Genomic DNA, 15685 nt, shown 5'->3' on the forward strand with positions numbered 1-15685 from the left:
AGCGATCCCCTCCAGCTGCCCCTATAACCCACAGCCATCCAGGGAAGGGACCACACCAGAAACTCAGGGTGTCCGCCCATCCTGCCCACAGCGGGCTTTGGGGCGCTCCTCCTGGTGGTGGCGGCCAATCCTGCCCAGGCTGGGAAGTCAGGCCTGCCCCTGGTGGGAGCCTCACCTCTGCCCATTTCCACAGGTTTCCTAGCTTCCCTGCCTGCCCCACTCTCTGGACACCACCCCGTCTTCCCACCTGCTGAATACCTTACTTGTAAAATACATAGTTCAAAAAAAAAAAAAAAAACATAGTTCTGTAATTTATAGCCACTTCCCCGGAGCAATTCCTAATAACTGCTTCAGACGAAAATACCTTATCTGGTGGGCGGAGGAAGCCAAAGCCTCGATAGAAAGACTCACCTTCTCCTGTGTGGTCCTGGCCACACCCCTGGGAGCCCAGCGAGGACCACGAACCCCACCAGCTCCCCTCCCAGGGAGGGGGCGGAGCCGGTGCCCACCGCCCCTCCCATTAAGGGGGCACCCCCTCCCCAGGGGGCCAGCCACCCGCCCTTCTCCAGACTTAGGAACGCATCCGAAGGCCAGCCCGGAGCTCTGAACAGCGGGCAGACGGGGGGAGCTGCAGGGCCACGGCGGCCCCCCAGGGAGGAAGCAGGCCTGGGAACTCGGTGGAGACCAGGGCCGCCCTCCTCACCTCAAGCCCCAGAACTGGGCGCCCCAGGCACACAGACTAGACAGCCACGAGACCCTCTCCCCACCCAGTCCTGTCACAGGACGAGCCAGCCCCATGAGGAGGGGACACAGATAGGGCTCATATATGCTGCCTGGGGGCCAGACCGGGGCCCACACACGCGGGGAGGGGTCAGGCCAGAGGGATTTGGCGTGTACCCCTGCCACGCCCAGCTCTGGCACCGAAGACAGAGAAGACGCTCTGGTGCAGGTGAGGTGACGGAAGCTGGATGCGCCCCGAGACAGGATGACAGTGACGGGAAAGGCCCCACAGGGGAGCGTCCGGCAAGCTGCCTCAGCCCTCGTGGGTCGGTGGGGCTCGGCCTCCCTGCAGGGACACGCCGAGACGCCCCGCGTGAGCCGGAGGGCCTCTGCAGCAGGCATGGCAGAGTGCCGGTGGAGGAGGGGGAGGCGAGTCCTTGAGAAGGAGCCCCCCCGGCCCCCCGACTCGCAGGTGGGCCTCCATCCTCCTCACAGCAGGGCCTGTCCAGCGCCCACTCCTTGGAGGCTCCTGCCTGTCGCACTTTAGGTGGCGGGTCCTCGAGTGGAAGGAAAACGAGGGTCTCCTGAAGGGCTCGCCGTCTCTGGCCATCGGGGGAGCACAGCCGGGGCAGCTGGAGAGGACGGGGGAAGGGCCCCCGAGCTCCTTCTGGGGGCGCGGTGGGCCGGCCGGGGAGCCATTCTCTGTGCTGGGGGACGGGGACCCAACCCCAGGCCCCGCAGCAGGGAGGGGGCACAGGGAGTCAGCCTGAGAGCAGAGCTGGGCCGGGGACATCCCACGCCTGGCCTCCAGCCCAGGAGAGAGAGACAAGGCCGGGCGACACAAAGTATCAAAACCACCTCTTTACTGTTCAAATGCAGCCGCTGCGCTCTAACTTCGTGACGGCGCAGCCCAGGGCCGACGGACGAAGGGCGCCGCGGGGCCCGGCTGGGCTCCACCTGGGACCAGGCGCCCTCGGCCCGGCTGCCGTCTCCCCGTCCGGGCTGCGGGTCACTCGGCACTCGGCCGCGGCCACCCGCGCTGCTCCAGCAGCTCTTCCAGGTGCTCGGTCCGCTTCACCGCCGCCTGCAACGCCGCCCGCGGTCAGGCCTGGGCCGCCCCCCCCCCCCCCGCAGACCCGGCCTCGGGGACCCACCTGGTGCTGTTTCCGGAGGCCGCGCACCGCCTCCTCCTTCTTCGCCAGGGCCGCCTTCACCCTGCAGGGGAGCGCACAGTGGGCCTCGGGGCAGCTCCCCCCAGACCCCGAGGCCGGCCGGCATGAGGCTGAGGGCAGCAGGGGGGCCGGGAGGGGCCTCCATCCCGGAAGAGCTGGCAGATGGCTGTGCCGCCCACCCCATCCCAGTCCTGCTGACCGCGGGCACCAGGCTGTCTGTGGGCGTTGGTGACTGGCGGTGACCCCCATGGCTGGGGCCCGGGGCCTGGGTGAGTTAGAGCCCAGAGGAAGGCTCCCTGCTGGGATGAGGAAGGACCCCCTACCCCACGCCCGCCTCTCTGGAAGGACAGTAGGGTCCCGCGGGGCTGGGGGAGCTGCCCACTGCTGAGTCCCCAGGGTTGCAACTCCTCCCACACAGGACCCGGGAACCTCCAGAGACCGCCCGGGGCAGCAGCCACCCCGACCTGCCGGGACACCCGGTGCCACCCGGAGCCCACAGAGGTGGCCCACGGCTCCAGCTCTGCGTCAGCAGCGAGAGGCAGACCCGCAGTCCACTTCCTTTTCTCAGATCCCGCATCCTCCCGTTGGAGCTGCGGGCGCCCCCCCCCCCCCCCCCCCCCCGCCCCTCGCGCTCCCGGAGCCACCGCCCACCTCCCGTGCACATGCTCCAGCTCCGCCTGCTTCTCCCGCGTGAGCTGCTCCAGCTCCAGCCGCTGGCGGGCCCGCAGCTCGGCCAGCTCGGCCCGGAGCTGCCGGCTCTCCTCCTCGGAGGCTGCCAGGCGGTCGGCGAACTCCTGGCGGAGCACCTCGGCCAGGCCGCTCCTCTCGCTGACCAGCTGCTCGTTCACCTGGGCCGGCCGGGGGTGGGAGTGAGACGGCGGCAGGCGACGAGGGGGCGCCCGGTCTGCTGCCTGCCCCTCCCGCCCTCTCCCGCCGCGCTCACCGCCCTCAGGTGCGCCAGCTCCTTCTCCTTCTGCCGCACCAGGCCCTGCAGGCGCACGCTCTCCCCCTCGGCCTCCCCGAGGCGCCCCTTCAGCTCGCTGCACCGCTCCTGCAGCGTCCGCTCCGCCCGCTCCAGCTCCGAGAGCTCCGCCGCGTGCTGGTCCCGGATGCGCTGGACGCTGGCGGGCAGGGGCGGGGTCAGGGGGCTCCGGGGCCTCGGGGCCGAGGCGCGCAACACGGGGAGAAGGCTCACCGGCTCTCCGCCGCCCTCTCGCTCTCCTCCCTGGCGCGCGTCATGTCGGCCTCCAGCCGGTGGATAACCAGCTCGATCTCCTTATCCCGGCCTCTCCGGACCTCTTCCCTCAGCTCCCGCTCCCGGCTCAGCAGCCACGCCTCCTGGCAGTGCACGGGGCTAGCTGGGGCCGGAGTGGGGTGGGCCCCACCTAACCCAGGTGGCAGGACCGTCCCGCCGTGGGCCCCCGCAGGACCCAGGGTGGGGCACAGCGGGAGCACCAGCAGCACCGACCGGGGGTGCCGTCCTGGGGCCGGACATCTCCAGCCTGGGGGTGGGGGTGAGGGCCCAAACGGGGCGGGCTCTGGGAAGGCGATTCTGGAAATTCCCATCAGGTTTCACGCCACACCCTTTGACCCGGCTGTCCCGCATCGGCTAACACATCCCACAAGTACAGTGACCCCCGTGCACGGTTACGGGCCGACAGGGAGGCCACCCGGCCACTGACAGGCCTCTGTCATCAGGCGCATGGCCTCATGTGCGGCCCCGGGCACCTGTCCACCCTGGCCTCCTCCAGAAACGTCTGGCAGCGCAGGTTGGTGCTTCCTAGGGAAGGCACCAGGTATGAGGAGGGCAGCCACCCGGGAGGGAAGAGAGGGTGAGGACCGCCCCCTCTGCCATCAGATTGGCCCCTGGCCCGGGTCTCTCCTGCAGCCCCCCACTGAGAGTGCACTTGAGAACATGACCACCAGCCCCGGAGCAGCCGGACTGTGGAACCCAGAACCACGCCCACGGGAGGCCACAGAAGGGGAACCCACACGTGGCTGCCTCCACGCCTGGGGTGCCGGACAGCGCAGGAGGCTGCTTCCCGCTCCCCACCTCCTTCTTGGCGCAGTTGGCCTCCCACATCTGTCGTTCGGCCTCCAGCTGGTCCTTCAGGGCCTTCATCTCCATCTGGGGGGCGGGCGGCACCATGACAGCAGGCCTCGAACCCGGGTGCGCTAGCCCAGGCTCCGCCCAGCCCCACCCCCCGCGGCCGCCACCCGCGCCCCCAGAACCGGCGCGACCCCCAGCGCGGGGCGGACGCGCACACCTGGTGCCGGCGCTCCTGCTCCTCTCTCCCCTTCTCGAACTCGGCCCTGAGCGCCCTGCCCTCGGCCGCGCTGCTCTCCTCCAGCTGCTGCCGCAACTGCTCCAGCTCTGCCCTCTGCCTGTGGGCCCGCGAGAGGTCAGCACGCGGGGCGCACGCGAGGGGCGGCGGGCGGCGGCCGGGCTCCCCTCCCGGTGGCACCTGGCGGCCTGCTGGCCCAGCCGCTCCTTCTCCTCGGCCACCTCGCCGTACAGCCTCCGCCGCTGCTGCTGCAGAGCGCGCTGCTCCTGCTCCACGTGCTGCTCGAAGCTGTGGGGCCAGAGGCTCGGCGCGGGCTCTGGACTCCGCCGCCTGCCCGCCCGCCGCGCCCGCCGGGCCCCAACCCCGCCGGGCCCCGCCCAGCAGCTGCGGCCCTCACGGGGTTCGCGGGGAGCCCCACGGCGGCCGCGCGCGCTGCCCGCGGGGTTTTCTGCCCCGGAACCCGCTCCGTGCGGGCAGCGTCCGCCGTCTCCTCCCGCGGGGTCCGGGGACACCCCAGCTCTGCTCGGGCCTGGGCCCCCTCCTGTCCCCGGCGAGGCCCACCTGGGGAGGGCACCCACCGCTGCTGGGCGCGCTCCCGCTCCTGCTGGCCCAGCGCCTCCTTCTCCCGCTCCAGTTGCTCCCGGAGCTCCTCCACCTGGCGCCCGAAGCGCTGCGCCGCCCGCGTGTCCGCCTGCAGCAGCTCCGCCTCGTGCAGGCTCTTGAGCTTTTTAACCTCCTGCTTGTGCTTGGCGATCAGCTTCTGGATCTCCGGCTCCAGGCCTGGAGGAGGGCACTGCACTGCAGGGGCCTGCCCCTCTGGCCTTGCGTGGCCGCGGGCCCCTGACCTCTGCCCGCTATGCTGCCCGGGGCCTTGCCCCTTGCCCCTGGTGCTGTAGGGGACCCCCAGCTCTCCCCCACTAGGACACTGGGGCCGCAGCCCATCCAGGGGGTCCCCCACCCCAGCCACCCCAGAGAAAGCCGGGTTGACTCCCCCTAGGTCCACGGTCCCTCCCACCCCCTGTGGGGGACCCCTGGAGGACGGATCCTCGGGGGCAGGTGGGCTGGGTGTGGGCGGCCATTAGTGGCCACAGCTGGGGGGCTCCTGTCAGCCTCAGACCCACTCTCTAAGCCGGGGAGCAGCAACAGTCCCAAGTTGCAGGGACCCCGGGGAGCCCCCCCATGCTCCCACCCAGTGCACCCCCCTCCCCGGGAAGGTGGAGTAGTTCAGGGGGCAGAGGGAAGGCATGGCTCGTGCTCTCCAAGCCGCCCTTTGTCCCGGGTCCTGCGCCTGCGGCCGGCCCCCTCCCCACCTCCAAGCTCACTGGATGTCACCTGGGGGTACTGTGGCTATGACTGAAACCACCACTGTCCTTGCTCACCCCCCCCCCCGCCCCGGGCCTCTGGGCCTTGCGGCCCGTCAGCCTCTGACCAGCTCCGGGGGTGCCCGGTCCGCACCTCTGACCGTAATCTCCTTGATTTTTCGGGTTTTCTCATTGATCCACTTCTCCCTGCGGACTTTCTCCGTGGCGCTCATTAGCTCTTTGAGTTTCTTAATCTCCTGCCAACCAGGAAACAAGAAGTCCCCGGCCCCTGAGGAAGTGGGGGGCGCAGAGACTCCCCCCGCCCCTCCTCCCCCGCACATGCCAGTGAGCCTGTTCTGCCCTCCCCAGACGTGGAGGCCTGAGGGGGGTAAGTAATCGGTCCTCAGAGGCCCCACTGGGGTACCCGTAGGTCCCCAACCCTGGTGTCCCCTGCCATGGCTGGGGGGACTTTAAAAATGTTGTTGCCGGGGCTCCTGGGCGGTGCAGTCGGTCGAGCACCAGACTCCTGGTCCTGGCTCAGGTTGTAATCTCGGGGTGGCAGGATCGAGACCCGTGGGGGGGGGTCCCAGCTCAGCAGGGGTCTGCCTGAGGTTCTCCCTTGGTCTCTGCCCCTCTCCCCGCTTGCACACACATTCTCTCTCTCTAATAAACAAATCTTTAAAACAAAAATGCTGGTGCCGCTGACTTCCCAGAGTCAGCCTCTGGTCTGGGGACCGTCGCCGCCCACGCCGTGGCAGGTACAGCTGGGGCTAGGTGGCCTGTGACCGGCGGCTGCCAGCAAAGCCAGATGAGGCAGGGGTCTGGTCCTCAGCTGACAAAACCAGGAAAAGCACGTGTGGTCCCTCTGTCCAGGGGCCCAGAGCTGCGGCAGCCAGCACTGTGTGGGGGGCAGGCGGGGGCTGCTCTGAGCCCTCTCTCCTCGTGACACTGGAGGGGTGCTGTGAGTCCCTGGGCCCCAAGGTCTGGCACCCAGCAGGGCAGAGGGAAGCAGCTCCAGGGGCGGGAGGGGGCTGAGACTGGCGCTGGGGCAGCTCCTCTCCGCCGCCCCCGGCCCTCTGGCTGGCCCCCCGGATGTGGGGTGCAGGCCTGAGGCTCTTCTGTGTGTGCTCCTGGCCCCGAGGCTGCAGGATGGGTCCCGGGGTCTCATTCCTAAGCCCCCACGACTCTCATGCTCCAAGGCGGCCTTCCTCCCACAGGCGCTGAGAGCACACTGGGGCTGGGGGCAGGCTGCAGGGAGTGGTGGAGGCTGGCCACCCCGGCCACAGGCCACCCCGGCCACAGGCCACCGGCCCGAGGGGCTCACCAGCTCGTGCTGCTCCTGCACCTGGGCCTCCCTGTCCTTGCGCCGCTGGTCCCCCTGCTTCAGCTCTGCCACCACAGCCTCACACCTCTCGGCCAGGGCCTTCTTGTCCTCAATCAGCTGCGGTCAAGGGCGGGGGCTAGAGCTGCTGCCCTGGGAGGGCAGCCCCTGCCGCCGTGACCACCGAGAGCCCGTGGGGGACTCTGGGGCTGGGGGGGGGGGAGGCGTGCCAGCGGGCAGGGGCTGTGGCTGGGGGACACGGCCGTGGGGTGGGGCGGGTCACAGCCCAGGGGGAGCACCCAGCGATGTCTGGGACCAGCCCGGCAAGTATTCCCATGGGAAGATGCTGGCCGTTTCCACAGAGGGGAGGAGGCCCAGCGACGAAGGCCCATGGGCCCGGAATTCTCCGTGAGGCCCAAGCCAGTCTGGAACAACAACCCCACGGGCCCAGCAGGTCCCGGCCCCTCTCCCCAGGTACCCCGTTGCCCAAGCAGAGGCACCTGGTCGATGAAGGACAGGTGCCGCTGGATGGTGGCCTCGTAGTGATCTCTCTGCTGCCGCAGCTGCCGGCCCAACTCCTTCTCGGTCTCCTTGACCCGCCGCACGGTCAGGTCCCGCTGCTGCACCTGCGAGGGGCACCGGGGTGGGGGGTGCGGCTGGGCAGCACGCACCAGGAGGAGGGGACGGGGGCGAGGCCCTCGCAAGGGGCAGGCTGGCGAGCAGGGCCCTAGTGGTCATGGCCCCCTGTGAGTATGTGAGGATCTGTGGGGTAGGAATGGCAGGGGTGGGGGTGGGGATGGTGGGGATGGTGGGGACGGGGACGGCAGGGACAGGGGCGGGGACAAGGACGTTACCAGCGCTCTCTGCAGCAGCCGCACTGCCTGCTTCTTCTCCTCCACCTCCAGCTTCAGCCGCATCACAGATGCGCTCGCCATGGACATGGGCCCCAGACGCCCCTCTTCCGGCACCAGCCCCTGGGAAGGCCGCGCGCATCAGGCAGGCCCTGGTGGCCTGGTGAGGCCCTGCCGTCCCTCCCCGGGGCCCCTCCGCACCTGGGGGGCTGAGGCCGGCCGGCCCTGCCCCGACGTCTCCACCTCCATCTCGTGCAGGAAGCTCAGAATACTCTGCAGCTTGGCCTCGGACAGCAGAGTCCCGTCCTCGGGAGGACCGGAGCACGCGCTCAGCTTCCCAAACTTCTGCAGGTTGTCAGCCGTCAGGGAGCTGGCATCGTCCTCCTACGGGGGAGGCGGCACAGCGGCAGGCGCTGTTGGGGCAGCCGAAGACCTGGGCTGGGCGTCCAGGAGTCGCTCAGGGAACCCCGGGCAGGGGAGACGGGGGAGGAGCCAGTGCAGGGATGGCTGGGGAAGGCGGCTGGACCTGGTCTGGAAGGAAGGGCTTCTCTGCCCAGAGGCTTGTGGGGCATCACTGGGGTACCACGGGCAGAGAGGCAGTACCCACTGCCCACCCCTGGGCTGCCCATGCTAGGATTACTCTGAGCATCCTAACAAGCCCCTTTGGGCCCTCGTGAGGGCCCCGACCGAAGCGGGCAGGAGCCCCCATGACCCGTGTGGACGCAGCCCACAGTCACCTGGTCGGTCCAGGAGTATTTGTCCTGGTGGTAGGCCCTGGGGCAGGGCAGCGGCTCGGGCTCCTCCTCCAGCAGCCTGAGTGTGTCCAGCAGCTCGTCCAGGGTGGCCCTGGACTTGGCCCTGTCCCCGGCAGGACCCACCACCTCCAGATCCTGGCTGGCCACATCCCGGGAGTTGGCATCCTGCAGTGGACACGTTCAAGGGAGAGCCACTAAGGCCGTTAGGGAGCGCCAGAGAGCCGTTGGGGGGATACTAGCGGGGAGACGGGGGAAATGGGGAAGGTGGGGCGGGGGAGGGGAGGCCTCTGCACAGGCTTGTGCCCACGTAACCACATGGACCAGACTCGCCCCGACCCACCTCCAGGCAAACAAGAAGAGTGGCTGGGTGGGACGCCCCTGACCTTGCCCCTTGACCCACCGCCAGCCCGGGGCTTCCTGCTCCCTCTGGACACGTGCATGCGGGCCCCACCCCGGAGCATCGGTGAAAACCCAGTGGGTTTCCACAGTGACCCATGAGACCCCATCCCTGCATCAGAGTGACAAGACCCACTCTGGGCAGCCTTTCCTGGTACCAGGGACCCCCACAGCCATGGAGGGGCAGGCTCGGGCCACCCAAGCAGGGATGCGCCCCGGAGGTGGGAAGGGTGGACGGGAGGAGCTGTGCGGACACCTGAGGCTTGTCTTCTGGAAACTGCCGGGGCTCTGGGGAGGAGCTGGAGGCAGCCCGGCAGGGGTCCTCTGGGCCCACAGTTCGGAAGCCAGACCCTGCACAACAGAGCACAGCATTGGCCGCCCCCCGCCCCCCGGGGCAGCAAATCTGGGAAAGCCCTTAAGGAGAGGCCACACGCAGGGGAGGCAGAGCCCGTGACAGCAGGGGCCACGGCAGACTTCGTGTGGGACACAGGGAACGTTCAGGAGCACGAACCCTCTAGGATGAAGGGTCAGGGGAATGGGTGCGACCCCAGAACCCTTGGTCCCCCACGTCCAGCTCCAGAGGAAGAGGAGCAGGAGCAGAAAGGCCTGCGGATCTGCCACACGGCGGAGCCGGGGCCCGGGGGCGGGTCCACCAGCAGAGGCCACAGCCCTCCCGGAGGGACGGGGCAGGGCAGTCTGGGCTGGGCTTGGGCTGGGGTGAGGCCCTGAGGGTGCCCAGAGCCAGGCCAGCTGGCAGGACAGGCCCAGGCTCTGCTGCGCTCACCGGCGTTGCTGGCCTTCCGGGTCTGCTGGGCGTGAGTGGTGCCGCCCGGCCTCAGGAGCGGCTCCTGGGCAGGCCGGGGCTTCTCCGTCTCCCGAGCGTCCTCCAGCAGCCTGGGCTCAGGGTCACCTGACTTCTGGGCCCGCTTCTGCTGCAGCTCCTGCCGCGGGGGGCCCCTCTGAGCAGCCTCGCCCGACAGAGCCGGGCCCCTAGTCCTTCCCGTGCCCCGGGCCCCAACGTCCAGCGGCTTGGGGAAGGAGGTTCAGGGAAGGCAGCAGGCAGGGGTCCCCAGGGCACAGGGGTTGGGCCCAGCAAGCATTTGCTGGCTTGGCACTGGGCTCTCCACGCTGCTTGGGTCACCTCGGGCACCTGAACGGCCGCTCGCCGGGCCTGGCGCGCCTTCTCCTCCCGGACCTTCTTTCTGGCCGCCTCCTTCTGCTGGTGCAGGCCCAGGAGCCCCTCTCCTAGCTGCCGCCCCTGCTCCTGCAGAAGTCAAAGTCACAGCTGGCTTGACAGGGAGGGTGGAGCCGCCCGACCCAGCCCTGGGGGTTGCTACAGGACCCCATGGCCCCCGACCTGCCGCTTCTCTGCCCAGAGAAAACAAGCCTCCCTCCAGGCAGCCAGGGCTCTTCCAGCTGGGGCGGCCGCTCTGGGAGCGGGGCCAGGGCCCTGCAGCCGGAAACCTGCTCCGACCACTCGGCCCAGGGTGCTGCTGGCCGGCAGGCATGTCCTGACGCCCAGGCTGTGACTCAGGGCGGGGAGGAAGCTGGGCCGCTGAACGGGGTACAGCCCCACGGGGCAATCCCAGGCTGCAATGGCACTGGTCCCAGGAACCCCTCTGCGCATGGCTGGGACCCCGGGACGCTGGCCTGCACCCTTGCCGCCCGGCTCACACTCCGCACTGACCTTTTGCTTGGATGTGAGCAGGTGCTCCAGGCAGGCAGCCCCGGCTCGGCGTCGCCGCACCTGCTGGCGGTACCATCGCTGGATGGTGACGGCGGCCCGGTTCACCTGGTGGATAAACCTGCGGGGGGGGTAAGGGCAGCAGGGCTCAGGACTGAGGCCCGGCCCCGTGCACCTGTGGACTCGCGGCAGCCGAGCCACAGCCTCCCCGCCCCCGCGTCCCCCCGAAGGCCTCAGTGGGCAGACAAGCCGACAGCTGCACATTCCCGCAGATGCTCATCACCGTGGCCAGAAATGAGCCAGAGGCCCATGGCTTGGCCGTGTGAATGTTGCAGGCCTGACGGTGGACGCCATTCATGGACAGAGAGCCACACACAGGGACAGGCCACAGGCCCGGCGCCCTAGCCACAGAGCGTTCTAGAAGAGGTGGAGCCTTGAGGGGGCAGCTGGGCGTGGCCAGGGTCAGGCCTGGAGAAGCGGGGTGGGGGGTTCTGGGGGAGGCGGACGTTCTGTCTGGGCGGCTCTCCCTGCAGAGGACACGGGTGCACGCTGCTGCCCAAAGTCTCCATCACGCGACGCATTACACGCGTGGGTCCTACTGCACGTCAGGCCAGTAAAGCTCGGCTCTCCGGGCCGTTTGAAGGCCCTAATGGAGCAGCCAGGACCCGGTCGGTCACCAGCCCTGGGACAGGCACACAGAGGAGCCCAGCACAGGGCTGTGGGCTCCCGGCCTGCTCCCTGGGCCCCAGTGGGATGGCGGCAGTGACGGCCCGGCAGGCCGGGTTCCAAGCAGCCCACACTCAGGTCACGCAGCTTCCGGACCAGGAGCAACGCCGTGGACCAAGGGTCACCACATTAGACGCCGTAAGATTGTTAGTGGTTTTTGTTCTGTCTTATCTCCCTTCCCCTTAATGCTTTTCTAATTAAGAGCTTCAGTGAACTGTAAGGGACGTACTATAAGATGTATCCCTCCTAAGTAAACGGTTTGATGACTTTGCCCAAACCGACAAGCGGGTATGCCCGCCAGTGGGACCCAGGTTTAGAGCATTTCCATCCCCCCAAAAAGGGCCCCTGCCCCGCCCCGCAGACTTGCCTCTTCTCCACGTTCAGAACAAACGGGCCCCGGCGACACGGGAGCTCGTCAGCGTCCGTGTTTGAAAACAACCACTCAAGTGGGAACTCCTATCCCGGGAGCTCCAGGCCCCCTCTCGCCCCCAGCCCCCGCTCACCTCTCGGCCTCCTCCTCTGTCACCTCCTTCCGTCTGAGCGGGGTGCCCCCGGCGTTGTTCTGGGCCACGTGGTTGCTGCCAGCCAGGTTCTCCTGTGGCTTTGCGGAGCCGCTGCTCTCCCCCTCGCCGGCGGCAGCCTTGAGGATATTGCTAACGGGAAAGGGCAGGAGGAGCTTGGGGACACCCGCCCAGGCCCCCCACAGCCCCGGCCGGCAGCTCTGCCTGCCAGCAGAGGGGGCGGCCTCGGCTTCACCCTGGGGCGCCTTGGGGCTGGAAGGAGGCACCCACCGGACGTGAGGAGGGGCACAGCCTGCTACCCGGTTCCAAATGCTGGTCGATCCCCTCCCACCAGGCCCGTCCGGTGGCACCCGGGAGCATGGGCTCTTCCCATTCAAAAAAGCAGACAGATGTCGAGTCACAGGACCCCTGAGCCAGACAGTGCCCCGAGACACTGCACGGACACCCCCCGGCTCCAAGTGTGCTGTGCAGGGGCAAGGCGATGCCATGCAGGGGGCCGCTACGGGCTCCTAGCAGGGCCGCATGCCCACCAGGGTCTGTCTGGATGTGCTCTCCTGGTGCCCCTCACAGGCGCAGTGCCAGGCCTCATGGGGCCTGGGGCCGGGCCGCTCCCTGCGCGCCAGCTCCCACACCCGCCCGAGCAGAGCCAGGCCTTACTTGAGGGAGGGAGCCGTGCGGTTGGAGCTCTTGGGGGGCGGCGCCCGGTCCGAGGGTGTGTAGTGGTTGTGCACCATGCCTGTGACGCAGTTGCCCACGGCACCCTTGTTGCTCCTGTGGGGGGACGGGAGCGGCATCAGACCCCTGGGGCGTGCTCGCCACGCCAGCACCCAAGCATCCCTGAGGACCCCTCCACGGCCACCACACCGCCAGCAGGGGCTTCTCGGGATCCGGGAGAGGCCCACCCGCGGCGTTCCACGGAGCAGAACCCGGTGTGGGCCGTGAAAACCCAGGCCCCTGACAGCAGACATGCCTGCTGGCGGGGAGTCGGCCACAGACCATCAGTCCACGCAGGATGGGCCTTCCTGAACCAGCGACACAGGACGGGAGACACGCAGCCCTCCCTCCACCCCCTCACATCCACCGGAAGGAATACACGTGGTACAGACACATGTGGACAAAGAGGACGTGGCGGAGACAGCTGCAAACACGTGACCACAGCGTTTTACAGGACGAGAAGCAGAAGGGCCCGTGGTGAGTGACATGGGGAGCGGGGGAGATGCGCGGGGCGCGGGGCTGTGGGAGTGGCCGCTCTGCCCCCGAGGACCCCGTGGAGGTACAGGCAGTGGGGCCGCCTGGTTCTTCCAAGGAAACGCTGTGCCCCAGATCCCCTCCTCGCCGTCAGCACCCCGGCACTGAGCCCGTCCCCCCACTGCAGACAGCAGCGAGCCCGGAGGGCCCCAGGAAACACGCTCTACCCTCCTGAGATGGGGAGGCCGGGCCTCATATGGCGGCCAGCGGCCCCACGTGAGCCTCGCCAGGCCCGGCCCCTTCAGGAACGAAGCCGGGTGTCTCGGGCCGTCCGGAGGCAAGCTGCCCCACGGAGGAGAGGGTCTGCGCTCCCCGCCAGGCCAGAAGAGCCCCGCCTCGTGTGCGAGCGGAGCCTGCAGCCCCCTTCCCTGGGCCCATGGGCGGAGAAAGCCGGCCGCTCGTTCCCTCAGTCATTCCCTCATTCCAGAGCGTGGAGGTCCTGCCACGGGTAGACACGCGGCAGCCCCTGCCCCCGCCCCAGGGGCCCCAGGTGGCCACGAGGCGCGCCTGCGGCAGGGCCCACCTGTTGTTGGCAGTGAAGCTGGGGGCCAGGGGGACGGTGCACTCCCTTCTCCGCGGGCCCACCGGCGCATCGACGGTGCTGGGACTCCGGGAGTCGCGTGACAAGGTGAAGGCCCTGGGCTGGTCGTCCTGTCGGTGACACAGACCACGACGTGCGGCACAGGCCACTGACCCCAAGCCCCTGGAGAGTCCCCCCGTGGCCTCACGCACAGACGGGATGGTCCGGGGGCTGGGAGTCTCTACGCGCCTCCCCCACCCGTCCCGCTGTGATCCACGCTGGCTAACGCCGACCCCTCCGCACCGCCGGCCGCGCCTGCAGGTACAGCCGCAGCAAGGCGGGAAGCGGCAGGTGGGACCCGCCATCGCTCTCGGAGGCACACAGACTCAGTCCTTACCAGGACATTCCACGTGGCTCCCTTCTCGCTGGGAGCTTTGCTCAGACCAGCCGGCCTCTTCTTCCCACTGGAGCCGCCCTCGAGGAGAGTCAGGAAGGGGGGGCGCTCGGCCGGCCTGCGTTGGGAGAGAGGACGGCACTCAGGGACAGTCAGTCTGGGGAGGCCAGCTCCAGGAGCCCAAATGGGCAGGTCTTCCAAGGGGACGGGACGGGCCCGTCACAGAGAATCCTGTCCCCAAGCCCACAGCTTGGTCTATCGTGGCTTAGCTATGATCCGACAACCACGCCTGAAGGAAATGCCCCCACCGGAGCTGCGGCCACCTGGACACCCACGCGAGGGGTGCAGCAGGGAGAGGGGGAGAAGCAGGCGGGGGGATGCCGGCCTGGGGGTCTGCATCTCTACTCGCAGATAGGACGGGTCAAGATGCGTCCTGCCTGCACCCCCCCCCACCCCGCCCCATCCGGCAGGGGACTGAGTGCCCGTCCGGTCAGGCCCCAGTGCCCAGCCTGGGCCCAACCCGGTGAGGACGGAAGCAGGGCTGACAGAGGCAGGAGCGGGGCAGGCCGGGGGCTACCTGAGGGGGCCGGCCGAGGCCTGGCTGGCGGGCGGCTGGCGGACCTGCGTGGTGCTGCTGGATCTGCGGAGGTTGTTGATGGTTCGGGCACCTCCGGGCCCCTCCTGCAGAAGGAAGGAGCAAGCAACCCCGTGGCAAAGGCTTCAGACACTCACCCGTTCAGCCCGCGCCACACCAGGCCTCGGAGAAAGGATCTGGGGTGAGGAGAGGGTCTCCTGGTTCTCGTGGACAAGAGCAGCATGGGGTCCTGGGTTAGGGTCGGGGGAGCTGGCCTAGGTTCTCGGCCTCCCGAGGCCTCGTCTTCCTTGAACAATGTGGGGACTCTTCGTCCCTGGCTGGTGAGCATCCAGGAGGAAGCACGTGGGGCCTGGCGCGGGGGCTTTGGTAACGGCTGCCGGGCCTGGTCCTCACCATCATCGGCTACCCGACGAGCATGGCCAGCTCACTCCCACCAAGCACCTGCTGCCAGCAAGCCCACCAGGCTTTCTTCAAGGCCGGAAGGAGCTCATCTCCCTCCCCCCAAGTCGCCCTGCTCCTTGAGGACGCAAAGAAATCCAGTGTTGGCAGAGCAAGAGGGACTGAGGGGTCGGCGCCAGCAGGATTTGCTCTGCCTTGGGCCGGGTCCACCCTTGGCCGACCCTGGCCTTGACCTCTCTCAAGTTAGGTCTCTGGTCTGTGAATGGAGTCCCTCTTGAGCCTGGGGCGGCCGCAGGCAAGGAAAGGACAACACACAAGGGGGACACCTGCAGAACGGTGGGGTGAGCCTTTAGGAGGTGGGGGAGACGTGGGGCGCCCGCACAACCCCGGCCCCAGCACTCACCAGCGCCTTCGTCCTTGGCTCACTGCCTGTGACCACAGAGAAGGAGCGGGTGAGGGGCTTGGCAGCCGAGGCGCTGTTGGGGCGCCGGGACACAGGCGCAGGGAGGCCCGTCAGGCTCAGGTCCACCCCTTCTGAGCTGCCCTCGGGGCTGCCGCAGGGACCACTGGCGGCCCGGGAGCCTTTCATGGAGGCGGAGCAGGCCCTGGGCAGGCAAGACAGGCAGTGGGATGCCCTCCGAGGAGCCAGGCCTCCTCACACACCCCCTCCCGCCAGGCCAGGGAGCCTGCCGCCACCCAGCCACCTCCTCGTGGAGAGGGAGGGGGTCCCTCTGTCGCAGCAGGACTCCATGCCGAGCGACGGCTCTCCCGGGGGACCCACCCTGCCCTGCCCGAGG

At 68.9% G+C, this 15685-nt stretch overlaps 1 protein-coding gene across 4 annotated transcripts; it reads right to left on the bottom strand.

Moving 5' to 3' along the window:
* Positions 1-1566: 1566 nt before the first annotated feature.
* CEP131 (centrosomal protein 131) lies at positions 1567-15477 on the bottom strand (the record flags this gene model as incomplete). 4 transcript variants are annotated; one of them, XR_013968234.1, is made up of 25 exons in its annotated part: positions 1567-1804; positions 1875-1935; positions 2544-2740; positions 2836-3013; positions 3088-3672; positions 3946-4020; positions 4160-4277; positions 4358-4465; positions 4756-4957; positions 5633-5735; positions 6803-6919; positions 7300-7425; positions 7654-7773; positions 7852-8034; positions 8388-8570; positions 9058-9152; positions 9586-9742; positions 9952-10065; positions 10489-10606; positions 11715-11864; positions 12390-12503; positions 13504-13631; positions 13898-14012; positions 14472-14575; positions 15292-15477. XR_013968234.1 is itself a non-coding variant. In XM_080827501.1 (25 exons), 25 exons carry the CDS (start codon positions 15475-15477, stop codon positions 1730-1732), a joined length of 3267 nt encoding a protein of 1088 aa, XP_080683627.1. In that variant the 3' UTR covers positions 1567-1729. The 4 variants fall into 4 exon arrangements, 2 of the variants coding, with proteins under 2 accessions (XP_080683627.1, XP_080683626.1); XM_080827501.1 differs by having other exon boundaries at positions 3088-3227; XM_080827500.1 differs by having other exon boundaries at positions 3088-3230.
* Positions 15478-15685: the final 208 nt, after the last annotated feature.

Source organism: Martes martes (assembly GCF_963455335.1).
Source record: "Martes martes genome assembly, chromosome: 16".
NCBI lineage: Eukaryota > Metazoa > Chordata > Mammalia > Carnivora > Mustelidae > Martes > Martes martes.